Source organism: Narcine bancroftii, chromosome 2 (genome assembly GCF_036971445.1).
Source record: "Narcine bancroftii isolate sNarBan1 chromosome 2, sNarBan1.hap1, whole genome shotgun sequence".
In the NCBI taxonomy this organism is placed as follows: domain Eukaryota; kingdom Metazoa; phylum Chordata; class Chondrichthyes; order Torpediniformes; family Narcinidae; genus Narcine; species Narcine bancroftii.
The window spans coordinates 359,358,371-359,381,919 of record NC_091470.1 but is presented as its reverse complement, the minus strand read 5'-3'; the positions used below and the strand labels follow the sequence as shown (position 1 = coordinate 359,381,919).

Here is a 23,549-nt window from a genome sequence, read left to right as displayed (position 1 = left end):
TTTCTCTTCCGAGCCCTGCCCCATTCTTCACTTCTCATCCATCCTTTAACTTCCCTTCAGCCCAAAGTTCCGTTAAGGTCTCACCAATTTGTGTCGATTTTGCCATGCTGCCATGTTTAAGATGCTGGAAGGCTACCAACCCATCCTAATTAACGAGTCAATGAATTTGTGGTGAGCTAATCCCATGCAAAGTTTTATTCATGTTTATTTGTACAAAACTGAAGGGGGACATTTCACAATGTTCACAACATGTTTTGCCAACAGCTGGATCCAAATCATTCCAGTGGGAACTGCAAAGATAAGGGAATATTCCCCGACTCTGCTCCTATTTTACTTCAGGTAGGAATTGTTTTGCTTGCTTATCCTTCTATGGTGGGGTACTTTGGCATTGAGAGATTTATTGTGATTGCCAGCAGCAGGAAAGATTTTCTTTACACTGTTCCTTGGCCCTCTGTCTATCTTCATTCAGGCTGCCTTTAACCAGTGATCCAGCCTAGGGTGGAGAACCACCTGCCCCACCTAATGCCCTTGACCTTGAGAATGTGGGAAAAATGATGTTGCACACTGTAGGGTGGTTTAAGGTGAGGGGGAGTTTAAAAGGGGACGTGCAGTGCTAATTTATTTTTAGCGTTGTGGGTGTCTTCAACATCTTACTCTGAGAGGACGTGATGCCCATCTGTTTCAAACAGATAGACCTCAATCGTCCCGGTGTCCAAGAAGAGTGCCAAAATAACTTTTGACCAGTGGCTCTCGCATCAACAGTGAAGAAGTGTTTTGAGAGGCTGGTGTTGAAACCTATCAGCTCCTGTCTTGAGTGATAATGTGGATATGTTCAAATTTGGAATAGTGGTGGATGCAGATATAATAGTAGCATTTAAGAGGCTTCCAGATAGACACATGAATGGGGGGGGGGGGGGGGGGGGCGGGGGTTACCTATTGTCTGCAAGCAACAGAGCTTTACTTTGCTTTGTTCATCATGTTTGGCACAGACGTGTCGGCTAAAGCCCCTGTTCATGCTCTGTTCTTCCCCAAGAATTCCAGAAAGTTTAAACCAGTGGTTCTCAACCTTTTTCTTTCCACTCACATACCACTTTAAGTAATCCCTATGCCATCGGTGCTCTGTGATTAGTAAGAGATCGGTTAAGGTGGATTGGTTAAGGTGAGTGGGAAGGGAAGGTTGAGAATCACTGCTCTAGACCCAATTGTTACTGAAATATTTTGCTTGAGAAAAATTGTCATTGGCCCATTTCCTTTGGAGTTCTGAAACCGTGCACATAACGAGTCAATCAGATTAAAACAGTGGTTTTCAACCTTTTTCTTTCCACCCACATAACACCTTTAAGCAATCACTTACTAATCACAGAGCACTGATGGCATCGGGAATACTTAAAGTGGGATGTGAGTGGAAAGATAAAGGTTGAGAACCATGGGTTGAAGGCATTGGGTAACATAAATAAAGTCCAAGTTAGTTCACAAGATAAAGGAACAGAAGCAGGCCACTAGGCCCATCGGATCTGTTCTATGACTATATGGGGCACTGGTGAGACCCCATCTAGAGAACTATGCACTAAAGCTAAACCAAATTCCTAGTTCCAATTTACAGCTTTTCCCCCATATCCCTTGATACTCTTGCTAATGAGGTACTTATCCATTTCCTGTTTAAATGCTCCCAGTGAGCTGGCCTCCACTGCTTTGTACGGCAGTGAGTTCCACAAATCCACGACCTTCTGACGATAGAAGTTCTTCCTCCTCTCTGTCTTGATTGGATCATTTCTAATTTTATGACTTGTGACCCCTTGTCCTCGACTCACCCATCAAGGGAAACATCTTATCCATATTGACTCTGTCAAGACCTTTCAATATTCGAAATGTCTCTGAGATCCCCCCCCCCCCCACCCCCCTCACTCTCCTATACTCCAACCCAAGAGCTGTCAAATACTCCCCATATGCCAGCCCCTGCATTCCAGGAATCCTCCTAGTTAATCTCCTCTGCATCCTCTCCAACGACATCACATCTTTCTAAGATAGGGGCCCAAAACTGTACATAGTTTTCAAGATGGGGTCTCACCAGTGCCCCATAGAGTCTCATAAACACCTCTCTACTCTTACATACTATACTTCTTGAAATGAATGCTAGCATAGAATTTGCCTTCTTCACAACCAATCCCACCTGGGCATTCACTTTTAGGTTCCTCTACACAAGGACGCCCAGGTCCCTTTGCACCTCCAAGGATTGAATTTACTCCCCATCCAGATCATTCTCTGCCTGTTTATTTCCACGGCCAAAATGTAGAACTTCTCAACATTGTACTTTATCTGCTATATATTTGCCCAGTCTCCCAATCTGTCTAAATCCCTCTGCGATTTTACAGTTTCTTCAACAGTTCCTGCTCCACCACCTATCTTAGCGCCATCCGCAAATTTGGTCACAAAACTATTTAGTCCACAATCCAAATCATTAATATAAATTGTAAACTGCTGCGGCCCCAAGACCGACCCCTGCGAAACGCTGCTTGTTACAGGCAGCTATCCTGAACAGGATCCCTTAATTTCAACCCTTTGCTTTCAGCCTATCAGCCAATTTTCTATCTAATGGAATAGTGTCCCTGTAATTCCAGGGGCATTCATTTTATTAGTTAACTGAAAAAGAGTGGTGATATGGTCAGGGAATGCCTGGCAGTGGGGAGGGCAAGGGGTTGGAAAGTGAGTGAACTCCACAGTTGACCTGAACTCCAAAGGACAAGGTCAATGGGATAAGTCTGCTGAACCTGGCAAAACGAGCAATGGAGCTTCTGAAGGACCGGAACGTTTCTCGTCAGTGAGTAGGAAGTAAGGCGGGTGATGTACACTGCAGTTTAATGCACACTAGAAATGTTGTGGTTTAGTTTATCTACATGTGGACCGGGCTACTGTCTGTTCTCTTGCCTCATTGCTGGTGTACTGAGGGTGGGGTTTGGAGGTCGCCGGGGTGGGGTTAAAAGCCACATGCAGGATGTGGGAGGCAAATGTCCTTCTCTGAAGAACATCAGTGAGTGTGGTGGGTGTTTACAGTTCTGCAGGCTAACATTTTGCTTCCAGATTAATTTAATCTCTTGGATTTAAATTCCTCAGCTGCTGCATTAGGATTGAAATTCAAGCCTCCAGATCACCAGCCTACATCTTGGGCTGTTGATTCTCCAATTTAACTTGAATGTTGCTACGTCAGCAGTCTGGGAATGAAAAGGTGCTCCTGGAATTGTGAAATATTACGCAGAAACCAGTCATTCACCTCGCGTACTCTATGGCTTAACCTCCCTCGAAGCACATGATCTAAGCCCATTCTTTTGATATTCCTCTTTTGCGAGTCTTAATTAAGGGCATCCATTTGGAACAGAGGAATTTCTTTAGCCAGAGGGTGGAAGTTGTTGCCCTAGGCAGTTATGGAGGCCAGATCGTTGGGTGTATTTAATGCAGAGATTGATCAAGTCAAGTTTATAGTCATCTGATTGTGCAAGTACAACAGATTAGGACTCATTTCCCTGGAGATTTGGTGGGGTTATTTAAAATTATGAGGTGTATATACGGAGTAAATGTAGGTCGTCTTTTTCTACATAGGGTTGTTGGGATACAAATCAGAGGACATGGGTTAAGAGTGAAAGGGGAAAAATTTAGAGGGAACATGAGGGGGAACTTGTTCACACAGAGTGTGGTGAGAATGAGCTGTCAGTTGAAGTGGTAAATGCGGGCTCAATTTTAACATTGAAGAAGAATGTGGACAGGTATGGATTGGACACAGGTTAGTGGGATGAGGCACAGACTAGAAGGGCTGAAGGGCCTGTTTCTATGCCGTAATGTTCAATGGTTCTACAACCCAACAAAATTGCATTCTCCAGTTCTCCATGCAAAAGAGACACACAACCACACATACAAGGGAACAGAGTTCTCTGGTCCTCGGTGCAAAATGTGTAGACACACAACCAGATATAACACAGGCAAATAATACATATGCAGGACAAGTATTCATCGATATAATAAAATATCATTTCATGCATATGAGAGTCTCGGAGGGTGAGTGTGAGCGTGAGCAGCTCCTTTGGTCGTTCAGCATCCTCACTGCCCGTGGGAAGAAGCTGCTCCTCAGCCTGGTGGTGCTGGCTCTGATCCTCCTGTATCTCTTTCCCGATGGGAGCAGCTGAAAGATGTTGTGTGCGGGGTGGAAGAGGTCCTCAATGATTTTGCACACCCTCTTCAGACAACAATCCCATAGATATGTCGATTTTGTGGGGGGGGGGGGGGTGTTGGGGAAGGAAGACTCCAGTGATCCTTTCTGCCATTCTTTATGGTCCTCTGATCCATTTCTCTGCAGCAACTGTACCACACTGTGATACAGCTGGCCAGGACACTCAATAGAGCTGCTGTAGATTCTTGACATTGGTTTTTGATTAGCCAAAGAATCAAAGGCTTTGGGGAGAAGGCCGGGCAGTGGGGCTGAGTGGGAATATGGATCAGCTCATGATTAAATGGTGGGGCAGACTCGATGGGCTGAATAGCCCATATCTGCTCCTTTATGGTCTTGACTCCCCCAGGTTCTGAAAGTGGTGAAGACTGAAGTTATAAGGAATGGTTGGAAACTTTTTTAAAGCAGTCCTACAAATGTTTAGGAGCGCTATTTGGGGGAATTGTCTGTAATTGTAATGCTGACATCCCTAGTTATCATGACCCTTCTCTTTTATTCCTATGGCATCTGACTCTTCTTCAGCATTATCCCCTTTATCGAGTCAGCGATGAGGAGTGCACGGGTGAGGACTCTGCGCCCCCTGAAGAAAAGAAGGTGTTATTCAAGGAAAGGTTTGACACCTTGTCTATTGAAGCTTCTGAAAAGGTAAGGAATGCACTGAAGGGCATTTAGAGCCATGGATGTCTCTCCTCCAACTGCATGGAACAGGCCCATCAGCCCATGACAACCAAATCTAGTCCCACCTTCCTGTTTGGCCCATATCCCTCTAAACCAGTGGTTTTCAAACTTTTCCTTTCTACTTTAAGTAATCCCATCAGTGCTCTGTGATTAGTAAGGGATTGTTTAAGGTGGGATGTGAGTGGGAAGGGAAGGTTGAGAATCACAGTTCGAGACCCAATTGTTACTGAAATATTTTGCTTGAGAAAAATGGTCAATGGCCCATTTCCTTTGGAGTTAAGAAACTGTGCACATAACGAGTCAATCAGGGACAATGAAAAGAGTAGTTTTCAAACTTTTTCTTTCCACTCACATATCACCTTGAGAAATCCTTATGCCATAGGTGCTCTAAGTAAGGGATTACTTAAGGTGGTATGTGAGTGGAAAGAAATAGTTTGAGAACCCATCCTGTGCATGTATCCATTCAAGTTTTTCTAAAACAGTGCAATAATCCTTGGCGCAACCTCTTCCTCCAGCAGCCCATTCCATGCACCCCCCACCTTCTGTAAAAGAGTTACCCATCAGGGTCCTCTTAAATCTCTTCCCCACCCCCACACCCCGTGACATTTACTGGAAGCGTTGACTAAATAGGGCTCAAGGAATCGTAGAAGACCCTTTCCATCCAGCACACTGTATCTTTGATCTTCTACCATCAGGAGGAAAGGAGGTGCAGGAGAATGAAAATCAGGACTGCCAAGCTGGGAAATAGCTTCTTCCTGCAGGCTGTGAGACTGATGAACCTTATCCAGTATTTCCAATATTTTTATCATCATCTGTGCATTCAGAGTGTGTTTTTTTTTATGTGCTCCATTGTCTGGAGAGATTCTGTTCTGTCAGTTATATGTAGACTTGAACTTGGTTACCATTTCCCTCTCCCCATCCAACTCTGGGCGAAAGACTCCTCTCTGCATTCGGCCAATCTATTCCTTAGCTCAGGCCTGGAATCCTGGAAACATCCTCACATATCTTCAGCTCTCCAGCTTGACAATATTCTTATTATTGTTTAATATCTCTGTATTAATTCATTACTTACTATGTATTTTTTATATCTCTTTGAACTGTATGTGTTTATAAATTATAATAATAATAAAAAGATTGAAAAAGAAAAGAAAGACAATATTCTTTCCCACAGCACAGTGACCAAAACCGAACACAATACAGTACACCAAATGGGACCTCCTGCAGAGTTAAACAAGGAAGTCTTTCGATGCTGGGGTTGAGTCCAATACACTTTTGTGGAATGCAGCTTTTAAGGAGTATCTTGAAAATAAGACAGAAAACTGGAAAAGTCATGGGTGGGAATTGCAGAGAAACAGGGCAGCGTATCGATGTTTTCAGGAGGCTGGAGCCGGAAGCATGAAGAATTGTAGGAGTTGAGAAAGTGTGAACAGCTAGAAGGAGTGCAAGGCAAGGACAGGGTGTAAATACAAAGAATAGAATTTTATAAGGGGGTCACTGGGCTGGCATTAAACTACATTCCTGGACAATCTGGGTGGAGCTGAGAGATGCACCACAACTGCCTCAGCACATGTATGAAGTTGTATTGCAAGGTCAAGGGTGTATATTTTCCCAAGCAATAATAGGTGGTTCTAATTGGAGCTGAGGCAACACTTGAACCACAGTCAATGTTTGGGTCTTCATTTCAGCTCTGTAGTGGATTTGAATGGTAATGGGATTGCTTCAGACCACTTGAGGTGTTGAGGATGCGAGATACGTTTGCGCGGATATCGTGCGGAGAAGCAGTTTCCCTTTGTTAAATTCTTCGACCGCACAAGCTTTTAAATCGGTGTCTGAGTTTTGAAATGCTTTTCATTCATTCCCACCACGACCCGCAGGACTGATCACCACCATCTCCCCATGCTTGGCTCGGAAAATGGGCAGCAAAAGTTGGCCTCGCTCACACTCTGAAAACCAACTTCAGAATTCAGAACCAAATTCAGAAAACCAACTCCTCCAGCCCTTGGCATGGATTTGGCTGATTTTGCACTGCACTTGTATCTGTGGACAAAGCCGGCAAAAGTAATAGATCATTTCTTCCACTTTCCCTCCAAAACTCATTCCTACGTATCTTAGGCAGTTAGGATTTAAAACACCAGGCCATCTTGTGCTAGGGGGAAGGTGGCATTCCAATAAAACAGATTTCATTGCAATTTTTTTTCTACAATGAGGAATATGCAAATAAAAACAAATAACAGCGCAGAAACATACCCTTATCTGTGCTGAACAGGATGCCCGAATTAAATTAAAACTCTACTTCTTGCATGTGATACATGTCCTCTTCCCCCCCCCCCCCCCCCCACCAAATTCATATCTATCAAGAATCCTTGTATCTAATTCCACCACTATCCCTGACACCTTGTTGCAGGTACCTGTCATTGTGAGTAAAACAGAAAACACACACACTTGCCTGCACACCTTTTTAAACGTTACCCTTCCACTTTAACATCCTCCAGATCGGTGGTTTTCAAGTTCTTTTTCTTTCCACTCGCATTTCACCTTAAGCAATCCCTATGTCATCAGTGCTCTGTGATTAGTAAGGGATTGCTTAAAGGTGGTATGTTTGTGGAAAGAAAAAATTTGAAAACCGCTGTTTTAATCGTCCCTAATTGGCTCGTTATGTGCACGGTTTCATAACTCCAAAGGAAATAGGCCAATGACAATTTTAAAATATTTCAGTAACAATTGGGTCTAGAGCAGTGATTCTCAGCCATCCCTTCCCACTCTCAACCCACCTTAAGCAATCCCTTACCAATCACAGAGCATCGATGGCATAGGGATTACTTAAAGTGGTACGTGAGTGGAAAGAAAAAGGTTGAGAACCACTGGTCTAGATCAACAATTCTCAACCTTTTTTTGGCTATGGCCCTTGTTTCATCTTATATTTGTGACTTCTTAGACATCACATGGATAAAGGAAAAGGTACTTTAATGTTGTTGTAAACAGCCCATGATGCTGCAAGCCTCCATTACAGATCTCTCATACAGCAGTCTCTTCACTGTGTGAGCCCCTGCTGGTAGCCAAGTATAATCAAACAGGATCTATGATCCGTAAGACCTTGCTAGTGGCCATGCAAACATGATCACTCTCATTACAGCCCTCGAAAGACTCTGCTCAAAGTTTATGGGCCCCCTTCCCTGTGAAGCATTCAAGTTTAGTTGATTTCTTTGCTACTTCTACTGACTACATTAAAAGAAATAGTGATTTTAATTGGTTTCTTCCTTTCCCCCCCCACCCCCACCCCCAAAAATGTGCTGTGGTCTCTGTTGAGAATGGCTGCTCTCGATGGTGACATTTTTACCCTGGGGATAAACTATTCAGACTGAGTACCCTATCAGTGCATCTCAGAATTTTATAAACTTTTATTGGGTTTTGCCTCGGCCTCTAACGTCCCAGAGAAAATGACCCAAGTTTGTCCAACCACTAATCCAGGCGTTTTCCTGTATAAACTTTCCTGTACCCTTTCCAAAGCGCCTACATCCTTCCTGCGTTGGGGAAAATCAGACGTCTACACAATTGTTGAGTCGATTTGCTATTTTCCCCGATACCATTTCTGTGAGAGTGAAATCTATTGCCTATCTTTAAATCTTTGACTTTTCTGGAAGGGTGAATTTTGGTATCCTGAGCAGCCAAAGGGCAGGGGTAATCTGTACCTCCTATTCTGTGGATATTGGTTGGCTGCTTTCTGGTAAATGTTCATCATTTCCACTTTGGGTGCCGAAGTGCTTGTAGATTCCTTTCCCATCTCAGCTTCACCATTATCTCGAGGCAGCTGCTCCACTGGGAGTGCACCAACAGAGAAACGGCTACAGGGGACCTGGGTTAATTCCTGACACCTTGGGTGCTGCCTCTACATGCACTGCACATGCTTCCCCCTGTGAACATATGGGTTTCCTCCCACCACAAACGTGTGGGTTGGTGATGTAAAAAAAACCAGACAGGAAGAGGCCCCCTGGCTCATTACAGGAAGGATGTGGAAGCTATGGAGAGGGTGTAGAGGAGATTTACCAGGATGTTGCCTGGATTGGAAAATGTATCTTGTGAGCCAAGGTTAGCATTTCTCTTTGGAGTGTAGAAGGATGAGACGAGACTTAATTGAGGTATGCAAGATTGAGAGCCATGGATGGGTGGGTATCCAGAGCCTTTATCCCAGGGAGGGAGTAGCAAACACAAGAGATCATCTGAACAAAGTGACAGGGGGAAGATTTATAGGGGGGATGTCAGGCTATTTATTTTAGAGATGTGGGTGCCTGGGATGCTTCGACAGGCGTAGTGGTGGAGACTGGAACAATAGGGGCATTTAAGGGACCCTTAGTACATGGATGTAAGAAAAATAGAGGGTTAGATACAGGGAGGGTTTAGTTATTTGAGCTTTATTTGGTAGATTTGTATAGGTTGGCACAACATTGTGGGCTGAACGGTCTGTATTGGGCTGTAATATTTTTTGTTTGCACTGAACACAATGCCTATACAGTCAGCTAGACAGTGTAAATTGCCTCTGTGTGGCAAGTTGAATGGATTGCGGGAAGGAAGGGAAGATAAATGGGTGCTCGATGGACTTGTTGGTGTGCTTCCAGGCTGCTTCTCTGTGATTCTGCCTTGTTATTTCAACGTTAACGTGAAATGGAGAATTGGCCTGCAGTTTTGCCCAGCAGAGTTGATGCTGGTTAATTTTTTTTTCCTCTCCCCTGGTGTGTAACATTGTTAGTGCGCCGTATGTACCTGCGAAACTGTGCATTACACTTGTATGACAATGAACTCTTCTTTGGTCTAGCTGCTGTGGTGGTTCCAGCCTCGGTTGATCCTCAGTGGTCACACCCATAGTGCCTGCACCGTGATGTACAACCAGCATCTCCCTGAGCTCAGCATCCCATCCTTCAGCTGGAGGAATCGCAACAACCCTAGCTTCCTCCTGGTAATGCTGCCTGTTTCTTCTGGAGTCATTATTTATTGTCTTGAACATGCTGGCCTTTATAAATCAGAGCATAGAATATAGGAGCTGGGAGGTGATGTTGAAACCGATCAAGGCATCGGTGAGGCCAAGTTTGGAATACTGTATGCAGCTCTGCTCTCCAAATTAAAGGAATAAGGTAGAGAGGATGCAGAGAAGGTGTACTAAAATGTTGCCTGGATTGTGGTATCTAGATTATGGAGAAAGATTGAGTAGACTGGGTCTTGATTCATTGGAGCCTAGAAGGTTGAGAGGGGATTTGATAGAGGTATTTAAAATTATGAGGGGGATAGACAGAGTAGATGTGAATAGGCTCTTCCCCTTGAGCGGAGGAGAGATTGGAACGAGGGGTCATAAGTTAAGGGCTAGGGGGGAAAAAATTTAGAAGTAACATAAGAGGGAGCTTCTTCACTCAGAGAGTGGTGGCAGAGTGGAATGACCTTCCGGAAGAGGTGGTTGCAGCAGGGTCAATTTTGTCATTTAAGAGAAGGTTGGATGAGTACATGGACATGAGGGGATATGGGCAGGGAGCAGGTAGGTGGAACTAGTGGAGTTCACTTAAATCGGTGTGGACTAGAAGGGCCGAGGTGGCCTGTTTCCGAACTGTAATTGTTATATGTTGCGAAGTTCATTGTTTTGCACCAGCAATAATAATGCAAATATTGCTGTAAATTACTTATAAAAATACAGAAAAATCCCCATTATCCAGAGTTCAAGCAACCAGTAAAAAAATTCTGTTTACAGCTATTGAGAATGCTGTGTGGTTTAAAGCGACACAATTGAAATCCAAATGTTTCATGGTGTATTTATGTTTCATCCAGACATGAGAAACATATCACAGAATGCTGCAAACGGCAAAATAGTTGATTTGTAGAACTATTAGACATAAGAGCGGTTAGTTTGCCAGTCATGAACCACGCGATCTCAAGCCACCGGAAAATTCACTTAGCTGCTAATTCCCTTAGGCGCCAAATGCTGGGGTTTTGCAGTAAGTCAATTTGTGCAAACCGAAGAGAGAGCAAGGTAGTGTCGGTGGCTCATTGTCCATTCAGAAATCCGTGATGGCTGAGGGGAAGAAGCTGACCTCATGCTGATGGGTGTTCATCTTCAGGCTCCTATTACCACCTCCTTGATTGTAGCAGAGTGAAGAGGGCATGGCCTGAGTGATTAGGGGTCCTTGAGGATAGAAGTTGCTTTCCTAAGGCACCGCCTCTTGTAGAAGTTCTCGATGGAGTGAAGACTTTGGTTTGAAGCATCTCGATTATTATCTTTTTTAATGATGCAGAGCAGTGTCAGGCCCTTCTGGTCCATGAAATCTGTGCCACACAATTAACCTTGTGGGAGAAAATCAGAGCACTTGGAGAAAACCCATGTAGGTTATGGCGAGAACATACAAACTGTTTACAGTGCAGGTTTAGAACTAGGGTTGCAGCCACTGTAATGTGTTGTACTAATAGCCCGTGGCCTAAGTTTCTCCAGCACTTTTGAATATTGCAAGTCAATGGGGTTTGCAGCATTGGAAATGTTCTGCTTGACTGGACAGTGCAATTGAGGGGAGGGAAGATGAGGGTAAAGGATCTAGGTTAGACTTGGACAAGGGCAGCAGATTCCCTTCCACGAAAGATATGGCGTGACCAGCCGTGATCAAACTGAATGGCGGGGAAGGCTTAAAGGGTCTGCGGGCTCGCTGCAATTTGTAATGGTTCGGGTCAAAAGCCGCTTGCAAGGACCAGGAGAGGTGAGAGACGGTGGGTGGAGAAAGTAAGAGGAGAGGTCTTCAATGGGAGAGGTTAAATGGTGCAAATAGTGGCGGTGGTGGTCAGAAAAATAGTAAAGGCTGGCGGACATCTGAAAGCAGGTTCATGGAGGTGCACAGAATCTGAAATTGACAGCAGGGAGGGGAAGAAAAAGGATTTTGAGAAACGTGCAAGAAACGTGCTCAAGAGGCTTGAGCCTCTGAAGCAGCCACATTTCATGTGATGTCTGTAATGGGTAAAATTGAATGATTCCACCTGGACAAAGAACACAATAAAACAACAGACCCCATAGCAACAGTTCAACACTATTTCTTTATAAAGTAATCGGGCACTTTATAAGAAAAGTCACTGTAAGTAACAACTGGGTTTTGCTGCAAGAAAGTGCATATGGTGCTCCGAGACATGGATATTATACTGGCTGGCTTCCTTGTTGCACCATCTTACAACCACCCTTCATCCTTAAAAATGGCAAATAAACAATACATCAAAAGCAGGATCAAAGCAATATGTGAAACCAGCTATCCTGTCCCACAGTCCTTATCAAAGGTTGTTTATCAGAATAATCCCCTATAAATTATGTCCAGGTCAAACTGTTACAGAGTCCAGAGGACCCCAAAAACCAGGAGCAATAGATATGCACCACAACACAGGGTTACTTAAACAAAAGTAGTTTTTAATTATAATTGAACAAGAAAACAGAATAAAACTTTACCTAACCTACTTACTCCCCCCTCTAATACTAAGTGCAGGTGTGTGTGATGTATATTTAAGATTAGAAAAGTTCTTTGGATCACAATCCAATCTCAATGGTTGCAGGCCATTCTTGTACTGTGCACAGAAGTTAACATTAACAAAGTTCACCAGGCTTTGGTGTTTAACAGGAAAATGGTTACCACTCAGGAGGGTTCTTGCTGGTTTTCATTCCTTTTCCAGGACATCCACAACTGATTCCTTCTCAATCTGTCTTGCTGACAAAACTTGCCCCCTTCAGGGTTCTCCAGATGATCCCCTTTCTTTCAGGTCACCTTTCAGACTGCCAGCCTTCTCCTTTGACCAGGCAGCCTTCCAAGGTTTGCCAGCTTGTTCCTCTGGAACTGATTTCTGTGACTCCTTCTCTCTGTTTCACTCCCTTCCTCTCTCAGAGCAAAACTGTTTTGACTCTGCCAGCAAAAATCACATGCTCTCCCAGGCAAACTCTATGTTGATACTTTGTTCCCTCTTGAAAAAAGCACTCTGCAAAAGTCCGCAAATATTCTGTGTTTTAAAATGTGTGTGTGCAAGCTGCTCTAACAATTCCTCCCAAGCCACCTCTAAATACTCTGTCACAAAACGCCTTGTGGTTCCTGACCTGAAATTGCAACTAAAGCTGTTTGTCACATGGCTGGCCATCTGGTCAAACATTTGTCCACCATTGCTTTAATTGTAAGATTCAAAGATTCCATTCATAAGGTGTGATCAGTTCTTGTGGCCCCACCAACGTACGCCCAACTGGACCGTTAAGATAAATAATCAAATGTCTTTTTGAACTTGGAACCATATAGTTCACAAGAATTGGGGAAATTTCAGCTGTAAGAGAACCTTGGGGAGAGGGGAGACTAGCTCTTTTGTTTCTACTCTCTCAAACTTTGTGTCGCTTTTTTTTTACACACAAACAAGCAGCCCCATAGAGGAAGGGAAAAACTGTGGGTGGTTTAAAAGACGACACTTTTGTGTTGGCCATTTTTGTGTGAACTCGCCAGATGATGGAATTGTTCTTTGTTCCCTCTGCAGGCCAGCATCACAGCAACAGACTTTGCACTCTACAAGTGTTTTATGCCGAGAGAAAGTACTGTAGGAGCCATTTATCTCACAGCTGGCAGTCTGGCGATCTTCCTGATCTTACTCCACTTCCACTTCTGCCAATGGATGACGCACAATCTGATTAACAAACTCCTCCATGTGATAAAAGGCCACCGATCTGATTAGAGTGAAATGTGAAAGTCTGCAGACTCTGTGATTGTAGTAAAAACACAAGAAATGCTGGAGAAACTTAGCAGGTCTTGCAGCATCCATAGGAGGTAAAGTTATATTACCGGCATTTCAGGCCTGAGCCCTTCCTCAGTGTATGAGTTGACAATAGACAAGCCTCTGAATTAAAGGCTGGGGAAAGAATGGCCGAGGCGGTGGTGGGGAAGCGGAGTACAGACCAAAAGACAAAAGGAGTCAATTGGATATGATAGAAGGAAAGATAATTTTGGCTCTGAAAGGAGATGGGAGAGAGAGAGATATAACAAGGAGACAGGGAAGAAGGGGGAGGAGTGCAATTCTGATGCCATTAACACATTTTATCTGTTTGTACTCCTTCCCCAGCCTTTAATTCAGATGCCTATCTTTTTGCACTATACCTTGAAGAACAACTTAACTTGCGCCTGAAACATTGGTTATATACATGTACGTTTCCCTCCATTGGATGCTGTGAGACCAAGCTCCGAGTCCGCTGGAGGCTGTGGTTAGAGCGCGGTCTTGTAAACTAGGGGTTGCGAGTTCATTGCTCGCTGGGGCCTCATTTCTGTGAAGAGCTCTTGACAAAGTGGCGACTCTGTCTTTCTTACAAAAGAATTAAAGAATTGCATGCGTGTTCCATTCTAATTGTAGTATTACATGACAATAATGGAACCTATACCAGACTCCCTCTAACATTTCTGTTTTTTTTTTACACTGATCTGATGAGCTCTTTTTGTGTGCTCCAGATTGGGTGAGATTACATTGGTATCCCTTTGAGGAAAGAATAATTTTTTTTGCCATGTTGTTAAGAATCTTGGATTGTGGCAGGTTAGAACTTGCAAAACCTTGTAGGTGTTGAAGCTATATTAAGCTTGGAATTGAGCTGGTCTTTCTGTTTAAATCGGAGTAAAAGTTTTAAGAAACTAGCTTTATTTGCAAAGATGGTGCTCAACATTAACATCATTCTTTCGCCACCCCTAGAAATCTATAGCTGAGGTGGATGGGGGCTGGTACTGTGTTTTGTAAGGAGCACTTACTGCTGCGCAGCATTTGAAGTGTTGAAGTACTGAATCAAACCACATGACTAAACCTGACTGTTTGACTAATGAATTGTAAACCAAAGCCCTGATTTAAGAAGCCACGTACTTTTTGCCAAATATGATTCCTTCTCACCAAGCGGCCAAATGCATTAATACATTGGCCTGAGATTTCACGGCAAAGGGGCCAGGTGGGACTCTGTATCAGCTGTGGAGGAAATCCGGTTCCAGCAGCTCTTTGGCGCTGCAGTGAAACCTCCAGAGAAGTACAAAATTTCAAGCACATTATCGGCAGAAATATCGCCCAAGCCTAAACATCTCCGTTCCTGATGTTACTTGATGATCTAATTAAAGGAATTTAAGTAAAGAATAAGAATTTCAGAAATTCTCCTGTGTGCCATATTAGTTGTCATTTCAAAGTGAAATTTAAGCAATCAATTGTTACAGTTTGAAGACTGATGTTTATTTGTGACTTGTTAAAATAAATAGTTACTAGGAAAAGAAACTTGTTTTTTCTCTCTCTCTCTCGAGTCTGGTCTTGTCATTTTCCTAATTGTGGCATTCAACCAAGCCCTTCAGGCCTCCAACTCCGTGCTCACTAACGAGCAGTCAGTGAGACTAACCTCATTTTATTCCCGCCAACTCTCGGTAGACCCTGCTGCAATGGCTCAACGTACAAGGGCCATTCTTCAAGTGCGTCTTCAGAACGTGGGAGGCCACTCGTGCAGTTGCAAGGAGTGTGTGTGCAAACTCCATGGGAGGCTGGATTGAACCGAGGTGGCTGAGCTGTGAGGCAGCTGCTATACCAGGTGTCTCATGCTGCTGTGCTCAATTATTACATCACTCAGGCCATATAATTATGTATCTAGGCATGCAATGTCATTAAGACCGCATACAAGCCCCTTTTCCACTGGAACTTTGTCCCAGGAATTAACCGATTAAGATCCAGTGGAAAAGGGAAACGATCAGCAGGGATTGACAGCCTCTTCTTCTTTGGCTTGGCTTTGCGGATGAAGATTTATGGAGGGGATAAATGTCCACGTCAGCTGCAGGCTCGTTTGTGGCTGACAAGTCCGATGCGGGACAGGCAGACACGGTTGCAGTGGTTGCAGGGGAAAATTGGTGGGTTGGGGTTGGGTTTTTCCTCCTTTGCCTTTTGTCAGTGAGGTGGGCTCTGCGGTCTTCTTCAAAGGAGGTTGCTGCCCGCCAAACCCTGAGGCGCCAACATGCACGGTTTGAGGCGATATCAGCCCACTGGCGGTGGTCAATGTGGCAGGCACCAAGAGATTTCTTTAGGCAGTCCTTGTACCTTTTCTTTGGTGCACCTCTGTCACGGTGGCCAGTGGAGAGCTTGCCCTATAACACGATCTTGGGAAGGCGATGGTCCTCCATTCTGGAGACGTGACCCACCCAGCGCAGCTGGATCTTCAGCAGCATGGACTCGATGCTGTCGGCCTCTGCCATCTCGAGTACTTCGACGTTAGGGATGAAAGCGCTCCAATGAATGTTGAGGATGGAGCGGAGACAATTCTGGTGGAAGCGTTCTAGGAGCCGTAGGTGATGCCGGTAGAGGACCCATGATTCGGAGCCGAATAGGAGTGTGGGTATAACAACGGCTCTGTATACGCTGATCTTTGTGAGGTTTTTCAGTTGGTTGTTTTTCCAGACTCTTTTGTGTAGTCTTCCAAAGGCGCTATTTGCCTTGGCGAGTCTGTTGTCTATCTCGTTGTCGATCGTTGCATCTGATGAAATGGTGCAGCCGAGATAGGTAAACTGGTTGACCGTTTTGAGTTTTGTGTGCCCGATGGAGATGTGGGGGGGCTGGTAGTCATGGTGGGGAGCTGGCTGATGGAGGACCTCAGTTTTCTTCAGGCTGACTTCCAGGCCAAATATTTTGGCAGTTTCCGCAAAACAGGACGTCAAGCGCTGAAGAGCTGGCTCTGAATGGGCAACTAAAGCGGCATCGTCTGCAAAGAGTAGTTCACGGACAAGTTTCTCTTGTGTCTTGGTGTGAGCTTGCAGGCGCCTCAGATTGAAGAGACTGCCATCCGTGCGGTACCGGATGTAAACAGCGTCTTCATTGTTGAGGTCTTTCATGGCTTGGTTCAGCATCATGCTGAAGAAGATTGAAAAGAGGGTTGGTACGAGAACACAGCCTTGCTTCACGCCATTGTTAATGGAGAAGGGTTCAGAGAGCTCATTGCTGTATCTGACCCGACCTTGTTGGTTTTCATGCAGTTGGATAATCATGTTGAGGAACTTTGGGGGGCATCCGATGCGCTCTAGTATTTGCCAAAGCCCTTTCCTGCTTACGGTGTCGAAGGCTTTGGTGAGGTCAACAAAGGTGATGTAGAGTCCTTTGTTTTGTTCTCTGCACTTTTCTTGGAGCTGTCTGAGGGCAAAGACCATGTCAGTAGTTCCTCTGTTTGCCCGAAAGCCGCACTGTGATTCTGGGATAATATTCTCGGTGACATTAGGCATTATTCTATTTAGGAGAATCCTAGCGAAGATTTTGCCTGCAATGGAGAGCAGCGTGATTCCCCTGTAGTTTGAGCAGTCTGATTTCTCGTCTTTGTTTTTGTACAGGGTGATGATGGTGGCATCACGAAGGTCCTGAGGCAGTTTTCCTTGGTCCCAACAAAGCTTGAAAAACTCACGCAGTTTGACATGCAGGGTTTTGCCGCCAGCCTTCCAGACCTCTGGGGGGATTCCATCCATACCTGCTGCTTTGCCACTCTTCAGTTGTTCGATTGCCTTATATGTCTCATCCTGGGTGAGGACCTCATCCAGCTCTAGCCTTAGGGGCTGTTGAGGGAGCTGGAGCAGGGTGGAATCTTGGACTGAGCGGTTGGCACTGAAAAGAGATTGGAAGTGTTCTGACCATCGGTTGAGGATGGAGATCTTGTCGCTGAGGAGGACTTTGCCGTCTGAGCTGCGCAGCGGGCTTTGGACTTGGGGTGAGGGGCCGTACACAGCCTTTAGAGCCTCGTAGAAACGGTAGACAGCCTCTACCCCGACTCATATCCCCGGTGTGCTGATTAAACTAGTGGAAAAAGGACAACTTCCATCCATTCCATTTGAAGGTAGTCTCTCTGATCCCTAGGGATGAATTATGTTCAGTGGAAAAGTAGTCCGTGTCCCGGTTAAAGGTGGCCAAGAGGAAACCGCGCAAATGGCTTCCTATCCCAGGACACGGCACAGCCAATTAACTGGGATGCCAGTGGAAAAAAAAGGCTAGTGCGATTTGATTGGTAAATTTCCCCATCAGTTGACCCTGGTGACCACAAGCAACACCTTTTTTTTCTGCTTAAAAGTTTGCATGTAATCACAGTCACAGAGGATTTGAAGGGCAATAATTTGCAAATCTTGGGGAAGGGGAATGGGGTTGATTGGATGCCTCTGGAAGCAGTTCATATGCAGTTGATGGGCTGTACAGTAAATCCCCTGTTTTCTGAAATTCCAGCCATCAGCAAAACATTTGTGGTTAAAATAGGTAAAAAAAATACGCAGATTGGCACACCTCACCCTTAGTTTACCAGTGAAACAACATAATCTCAAGCACCTAGAAAATACACTTATCTGGCATCTACCAATCCTGATAAGTGCCAGATTGTAGGGGTTTTACTGGATGTGGTTCAAATTTTGTTGTGTGGACCATATCCATGAACACGCTTGTATATCATTCAGCTGGCAAACCACTGTCTAACCCATTAAAGTTGCTTGCTCAAGATACTGTATACAATCTGGTCAGACTCTGGGGAAGCCAGCAAATAATGGACGTGCCCCACAAACTGTGTATTAAGCATGCAATGAGAAGCTCGAGGGACTTGATGGGTCAAGCAGCATCCACAGGTAGTCATGGTCATTCAATGTTTTGAGCTGGAATCGATTAAAGTAGCAAGGGGTGGGAAGGAAAGAAGATTGGGAGGGGATAAGAAATGGTAGGTAGAGGGAGAGACCACGGGGGTGGGAATGGTAGAGAAAACAGGAGTAGTTAAAGAAGTCCAGTTTATTGTCATCTGTGCTTGGTGCAAAACACGCAGACACATAACCAGATATACCAAACATTACAGATGAACTATACATCTACAGGTCAGGTATACATATAAATAAATATTGTTTCATGAATATGAGTCGTGGATGGTTAATGTGAGCAGTTCCTTTGACCATTCAGTGTTCTCCCTGCCCTTGGGAGGATGCTGTTTCTCAGCCTGGTGGTGCCGGCTCTGATACTCTGAGGAGACCGAAGCCAGGTGGGTGTGGGGAGTTACCAAAGACTGGAAAGATTGATGGGTTGATCACTGTCCAGGACAATAGACAATAGACAATAGGAGCTGGAGTAGGCCCTTCGGCCTGTCGAGCCAGCACCGCCATTTTACAGATCATGGCTGATCACTACCATCAGTACCCCTTTCCAGCCTTATCCCCATATCCCTTAACTCCTTTGCCCACTAGAGTCTTATCTAACTCTCTTTTGAACATAGTCAGCGAATCCACCTCTACCACCCTCTGTGGCAGAGCATTCCACAGATTCACACTTCTCTGGGTAAAAAAATGTTTTCTCATCTCCGTCCTAAAGGGCCTACCCTGTATTCTTAAACTATGCCCTCTAGTCCTCGTCTCCCCCATCATTGGGAACAAGTAATCCGACTTCACCTTGTCTATCCCCCTGATGATTTTGTATACCTCAATCATGTCCCCCCTCATCCTTCTAAACTCCATCGGATACAAGTCCAGTTTTTCTAGCCTTTCAGCATATGTCAACCCCGCCATCCCTGGAACTAACCTTGTAAATCTGCGCTGCACACCCTCTATAGCTAGTATGTCCTTCCTCAAAATTGGAGACCAGAACTGGACGCAATACTCCAGGTGGGGTCTCACCAGGGCCCTGTACAACTGCAGAAGGGCGTCTCTGTTCCTATACTCCAATCCCCTCTTTATGAAAGCCAACATGCCATTTGCCTTCTTCACAGCTTTCTGAACCTGCATGTTAGCCTTCAGTGACCGGTGAACAAGTACACCCAGATCCATTTGCATCTCCCCACTCTCTAGCTTGTCTCCATTTAAATAATACTCAGCTTTCCTATTATTGCCCCCAAAATGGATAACCTCACATTTGCTCACATTGAACGTCATCTTTCATTCAGCAGCCCACTCCCCCAACCTGTCCAAGTCCCTCTGCATTTTCCTGACATCCTCCTCACACCCCACACCGCCACCCAGTTTAGGACCCAATACCGATCCCTGTGGCACTCCACTCGTCACATCCTGAAAAAGACCAGCTTACTCCAACCCTTTGTTTCCTATTTCTTAACCAATTTCCTATCCATGTCAGCACCTTACCTCCAATACCATGCTCCCTGATCTTGCCCACTAGTCTCCCATGTGGTACCTTATCAAAGGCCTTCTGGAAGTCCAAATACACCACATCCACAGGCTCTCCCAAGTCCACCCTCTTTGTCACATCCTCGAAAAATTCCAGAAGGTTAGTCAAGCATGACTTACCCTTAAGGAATCCATGCTGACTAGCCCTTATACTATTATTTCTGCCTAAGTGTTCTGCTATATGATGTGTTGTTTTGCAGATTTACATCAGCCTCCCATGGCAATGGTTGAGGCCAAGGGCAAACATGTCTGTGTGGGACTGGTGAGGAAATTGAAATGGTTGGCATCTGAGAGTTGGAGCCTAGAGTCACAGGTGGAGCAGCAGTGTACAATGAAGCTCGATGCAGCACTCAACATTTCCCGAATCTGTCCTGCCAACTCCCTGTATATACTTCATAAATTATCACCATCTCGTCTTCGGCTTCCACCACTCACCGACACACCAGGGCAACGCCGAGTAGCCAATTACCCCCTCCCCCCCCCCGACCTACCGGGTGTGGGCAGAAACAGGAGCACCTGAAGTGAACCTACACGTGGAGGTCATGCAAACTCCTGAGGTCAGGATTGGAAATAGTTGGCAGGTCAGCCAGCTGAGTGTGTGGGGAGAGAAGCAGGAGTTATCATCTCAGGTTGAAGACCTAGCTGGATTTTCATGGTCAGGAGGGAGTGACGCTACCAACTCTAAATGGTTTGAGAGCATTCGAAGCACTTTGGAAAGTGTGTGAGTCACCGATGCTGAATTGTTTTTTTTTAAACTTTATTTATTGAAATCCGATGCTGAATTGTGAACTTTAGCCAAGCTGTAAATATAGAAATTGGGACAGTATGGCACAGGAACAGGCCCTTCACTGAATGCGATGATCAAATTAAACTAAAACTGGTGCTTGAACATGACACATATCCCTCTATTTCCTGCATATTCCTGTGTGTATCTAGAAACCTAAACACTGCTATTATATCTGCCTCCACCACTGTTAATGGCAGCCAGTTCCCAGGCACTTCGCTCTCTGTGTAAAATGTTTGACGAGCGTATATCCTTCTAAATCTCCACCCCTACTCCCTGCCCCCAATCTTATATGCAGTTCCTCTGGTACAGTGTGTGACATTTTTTTGCCCTAGGGGAAAAAAAGATTCTGTTTAACAGTGTCTCTCCTCATTTTATAAACTTCTATCAGGTTTCTCATCAGCCTTCAACTCTCCCGAGAAAATAATCCTAAATCATTCAATCTCTCCCCCTGGCTCAAACCCTCTAATCCAGGAAGAATCCTGGCAAACCTCTTCTGCACCTTCTCCAAAAGCCTCCACGTCCAGAATTGAATTAGAATCAGAATTATTGTCTTTTAAGTTTTTTTTTAGTACGGTCTATGAGTCCGTGCCGCCCAATTTACACCCCATTAACCTACACCTCTAGTAAGTTTTAAATGATGGGAGGAAACCAGAGTCCCCAGGGAAAACCCAATCAGACACGAGGAGAACATACAAACTCCTTACAAAGTGGGATTTGAACCCCGGTCCTGATCACTGTAAAGGCTTTTTCACTAACTGCTATGCCAGCTGTGTTGTCATGAACGTGTCACAAAATTCATTGTTTTGTGGCATTACATAAAAAAATTAGTGCAAAGAGAAGTGTGAGGTAGTGTCTGTGGTTCCTTGTCCATTCAGAAATCTGATGGCAGAGGGGATGGTTATAATGCATCATATTTCAATATTTTCTCCGTCAGTTCCTTTCATTATATCTTTCTCTAAGCTTTTTCTAATGTTTCTATTTCTTGGTAATGTTCTTTTTTGATTTAAGTTGTGTAACTTGTCAAAGGCCCTCTATCAAAGGCTTTCATTGCATCCCATAGTATAAATTTATCTGTACAGAATTTGTGTTCGTATCAAAATATATATTAATTTGTTGTTCTGTAAATTGCCTAAAATCTTGCCTTTTTAGCAAGATCGGGTTGTCTCCATCTATATCCTTTATTAGGAGCCATCTTCCAGAGCAATTGTTAGCCGTAAGGGTGAGTGATCTGATAACAATCTGCTTTATCTCAATATCTTTGACTCTCCTTTGTTTATGGGCAGAAAGTAAAAACATATTAATTCTGGAGTAAGTCTTATGTCTGTTAGAATAATATAAGTAGTCTCTATCTTTCGGGTGTTGTTTTCTCCATATGTCTATAATCTTCACATCTTGATGTAAATTTAGCTGCTTTACTCTTTTTTATATATTTTTCCTGGTTTTATCTAATAACTGGTCCAAGCTAACTTTAAAATCTCTACCCAATAATGTCCTTGTGTATCTGCTAATTGCAAAAAAATATCCTGCATAAATATCTGATCATCCTCATTAGGTGCATATACATTGAATAAGTTCCAGGATTCCAAGTAGATCTGGCTACTGTCATAAAGTTCCTCCCAGCTGGGTCTGTACCTACTTCTTCTATTTCAATAGGCAAATTTTTATTCATTAAGATAGCCTTTGAGTTGTAAGATGACACAACCACATGACCCATCCAGTCTCCAATTTAAGATGTTCTTTTTCTGTTAAATGAGTTTCCTGTACAAAAGCAATATCTATTTTTTTCCCTTTTTTAGTGATGTCACTAACCTGTTTCTCTTGATTTGGTTATGTATTCCATTAATGTTAATAGTCATAAACTTAAACGTATTCATTCTGTTAGCCCATGTTTTTTTACATACCACCCACTCAGACCCTCCAACTCCTTCTCTTCCACCACATTTAGAAATTTAATAGATTTTTCTATACATGTTAACACAAACACCCTGAAAAAGTTAAAAACCAAAAGTGAGATTCCAGGTTCCAGAGAGGGAAGAACAAGTTAAACAGTTAAGTCCGTAGATGCTGGGAAAATAGTGCAGTACGCAAAAAGTGCTGGAGAAACTTAGCAGGTCACACAGCATCTGCAAAGGGTAACCAATGTTTCCAGTCTGACCCCTTCAATCAGGCATGAGCAAAGAGCAGACAGGCACCCTAGAATAAAAAGGGGAGAGGACGGAGGAAATGGCAGGGGGAGGAGCTCAGGAAAACAGGTTAAAGGTCATAGGTGGGAGGGGAGAAGAGAAAAAATGTTGAGGATGGGGAGGGGTAGCTCTTTGAATGGATTGGGGAGGTGGAGGAGACAGGAGGATAGGGTGGTAAAGAGAGAGAGAGAGAGAGAGAGAGGTTTAACAGAAACTATAGGTCAATGTTAATGGCATCTGTTGGAGAGTGCCCAGTCGGAATATAATGTGGTGTTCCTGAAATTTGGGAGTGGCCTTAGTTCAGCAGAGCATGAAGCCACAGATCAACATGTTGGTCTTGAAATGGGGTGTGGTAAAAGAGTTGGCCACTGATGAAGGTCCTGGGCCCAAAAGGTTGGTTACACTGTACTTCCTGGAGTTTCTGTGTGACCTGGTGAGCTTTGCCAGCACTGTTGTGTATTGTAGAACGTAGGCATTATCTTCGACGGGGTGAATACCTTGAGAATCCAGATGGTACAGTTGCTGCCTCCAGAGAT

At 44.3% G+C, this 23,549-nt stretch overlaps 1 protein-coding gene across 1 annotated transcript in view; it reads left to right on the top strand.

Moving 5' to 3' along the window:
• The window catches only part of mppe1 (metallophosphoesterase 1), a 46,145-nt gene extending 30,982 nt beyond the window's left edge, over nucleotides 1-15,163 (top strand). The window contains exons 6-9 of the mRNA XM_069922431.1: nucleotides 265-339; nucleotides 4,739-4,861; nucleotides 9,705-9,845; nucleotides 13,409-15,163. Of these exons, the coding sequence (XP_069778532.1) occupies nucleotides 265-339; nucleotides 4,739-4,861; nucleotides 9,705-9,845; nucleotides 13,409-13,603 (534 nt within the window). The 3' untranslated portion in view covers nucleotides 13,604-15,163. The remainder of the gene's footprint in view (nucleotides 1-264; nucleotides 340-4,738; nucleotides 4,862-9,704; nucleotides 9,846-13,408) is intronic.
• Nucleotides 15,164-23,549: the final 8,386 nt, after the last annotated feature.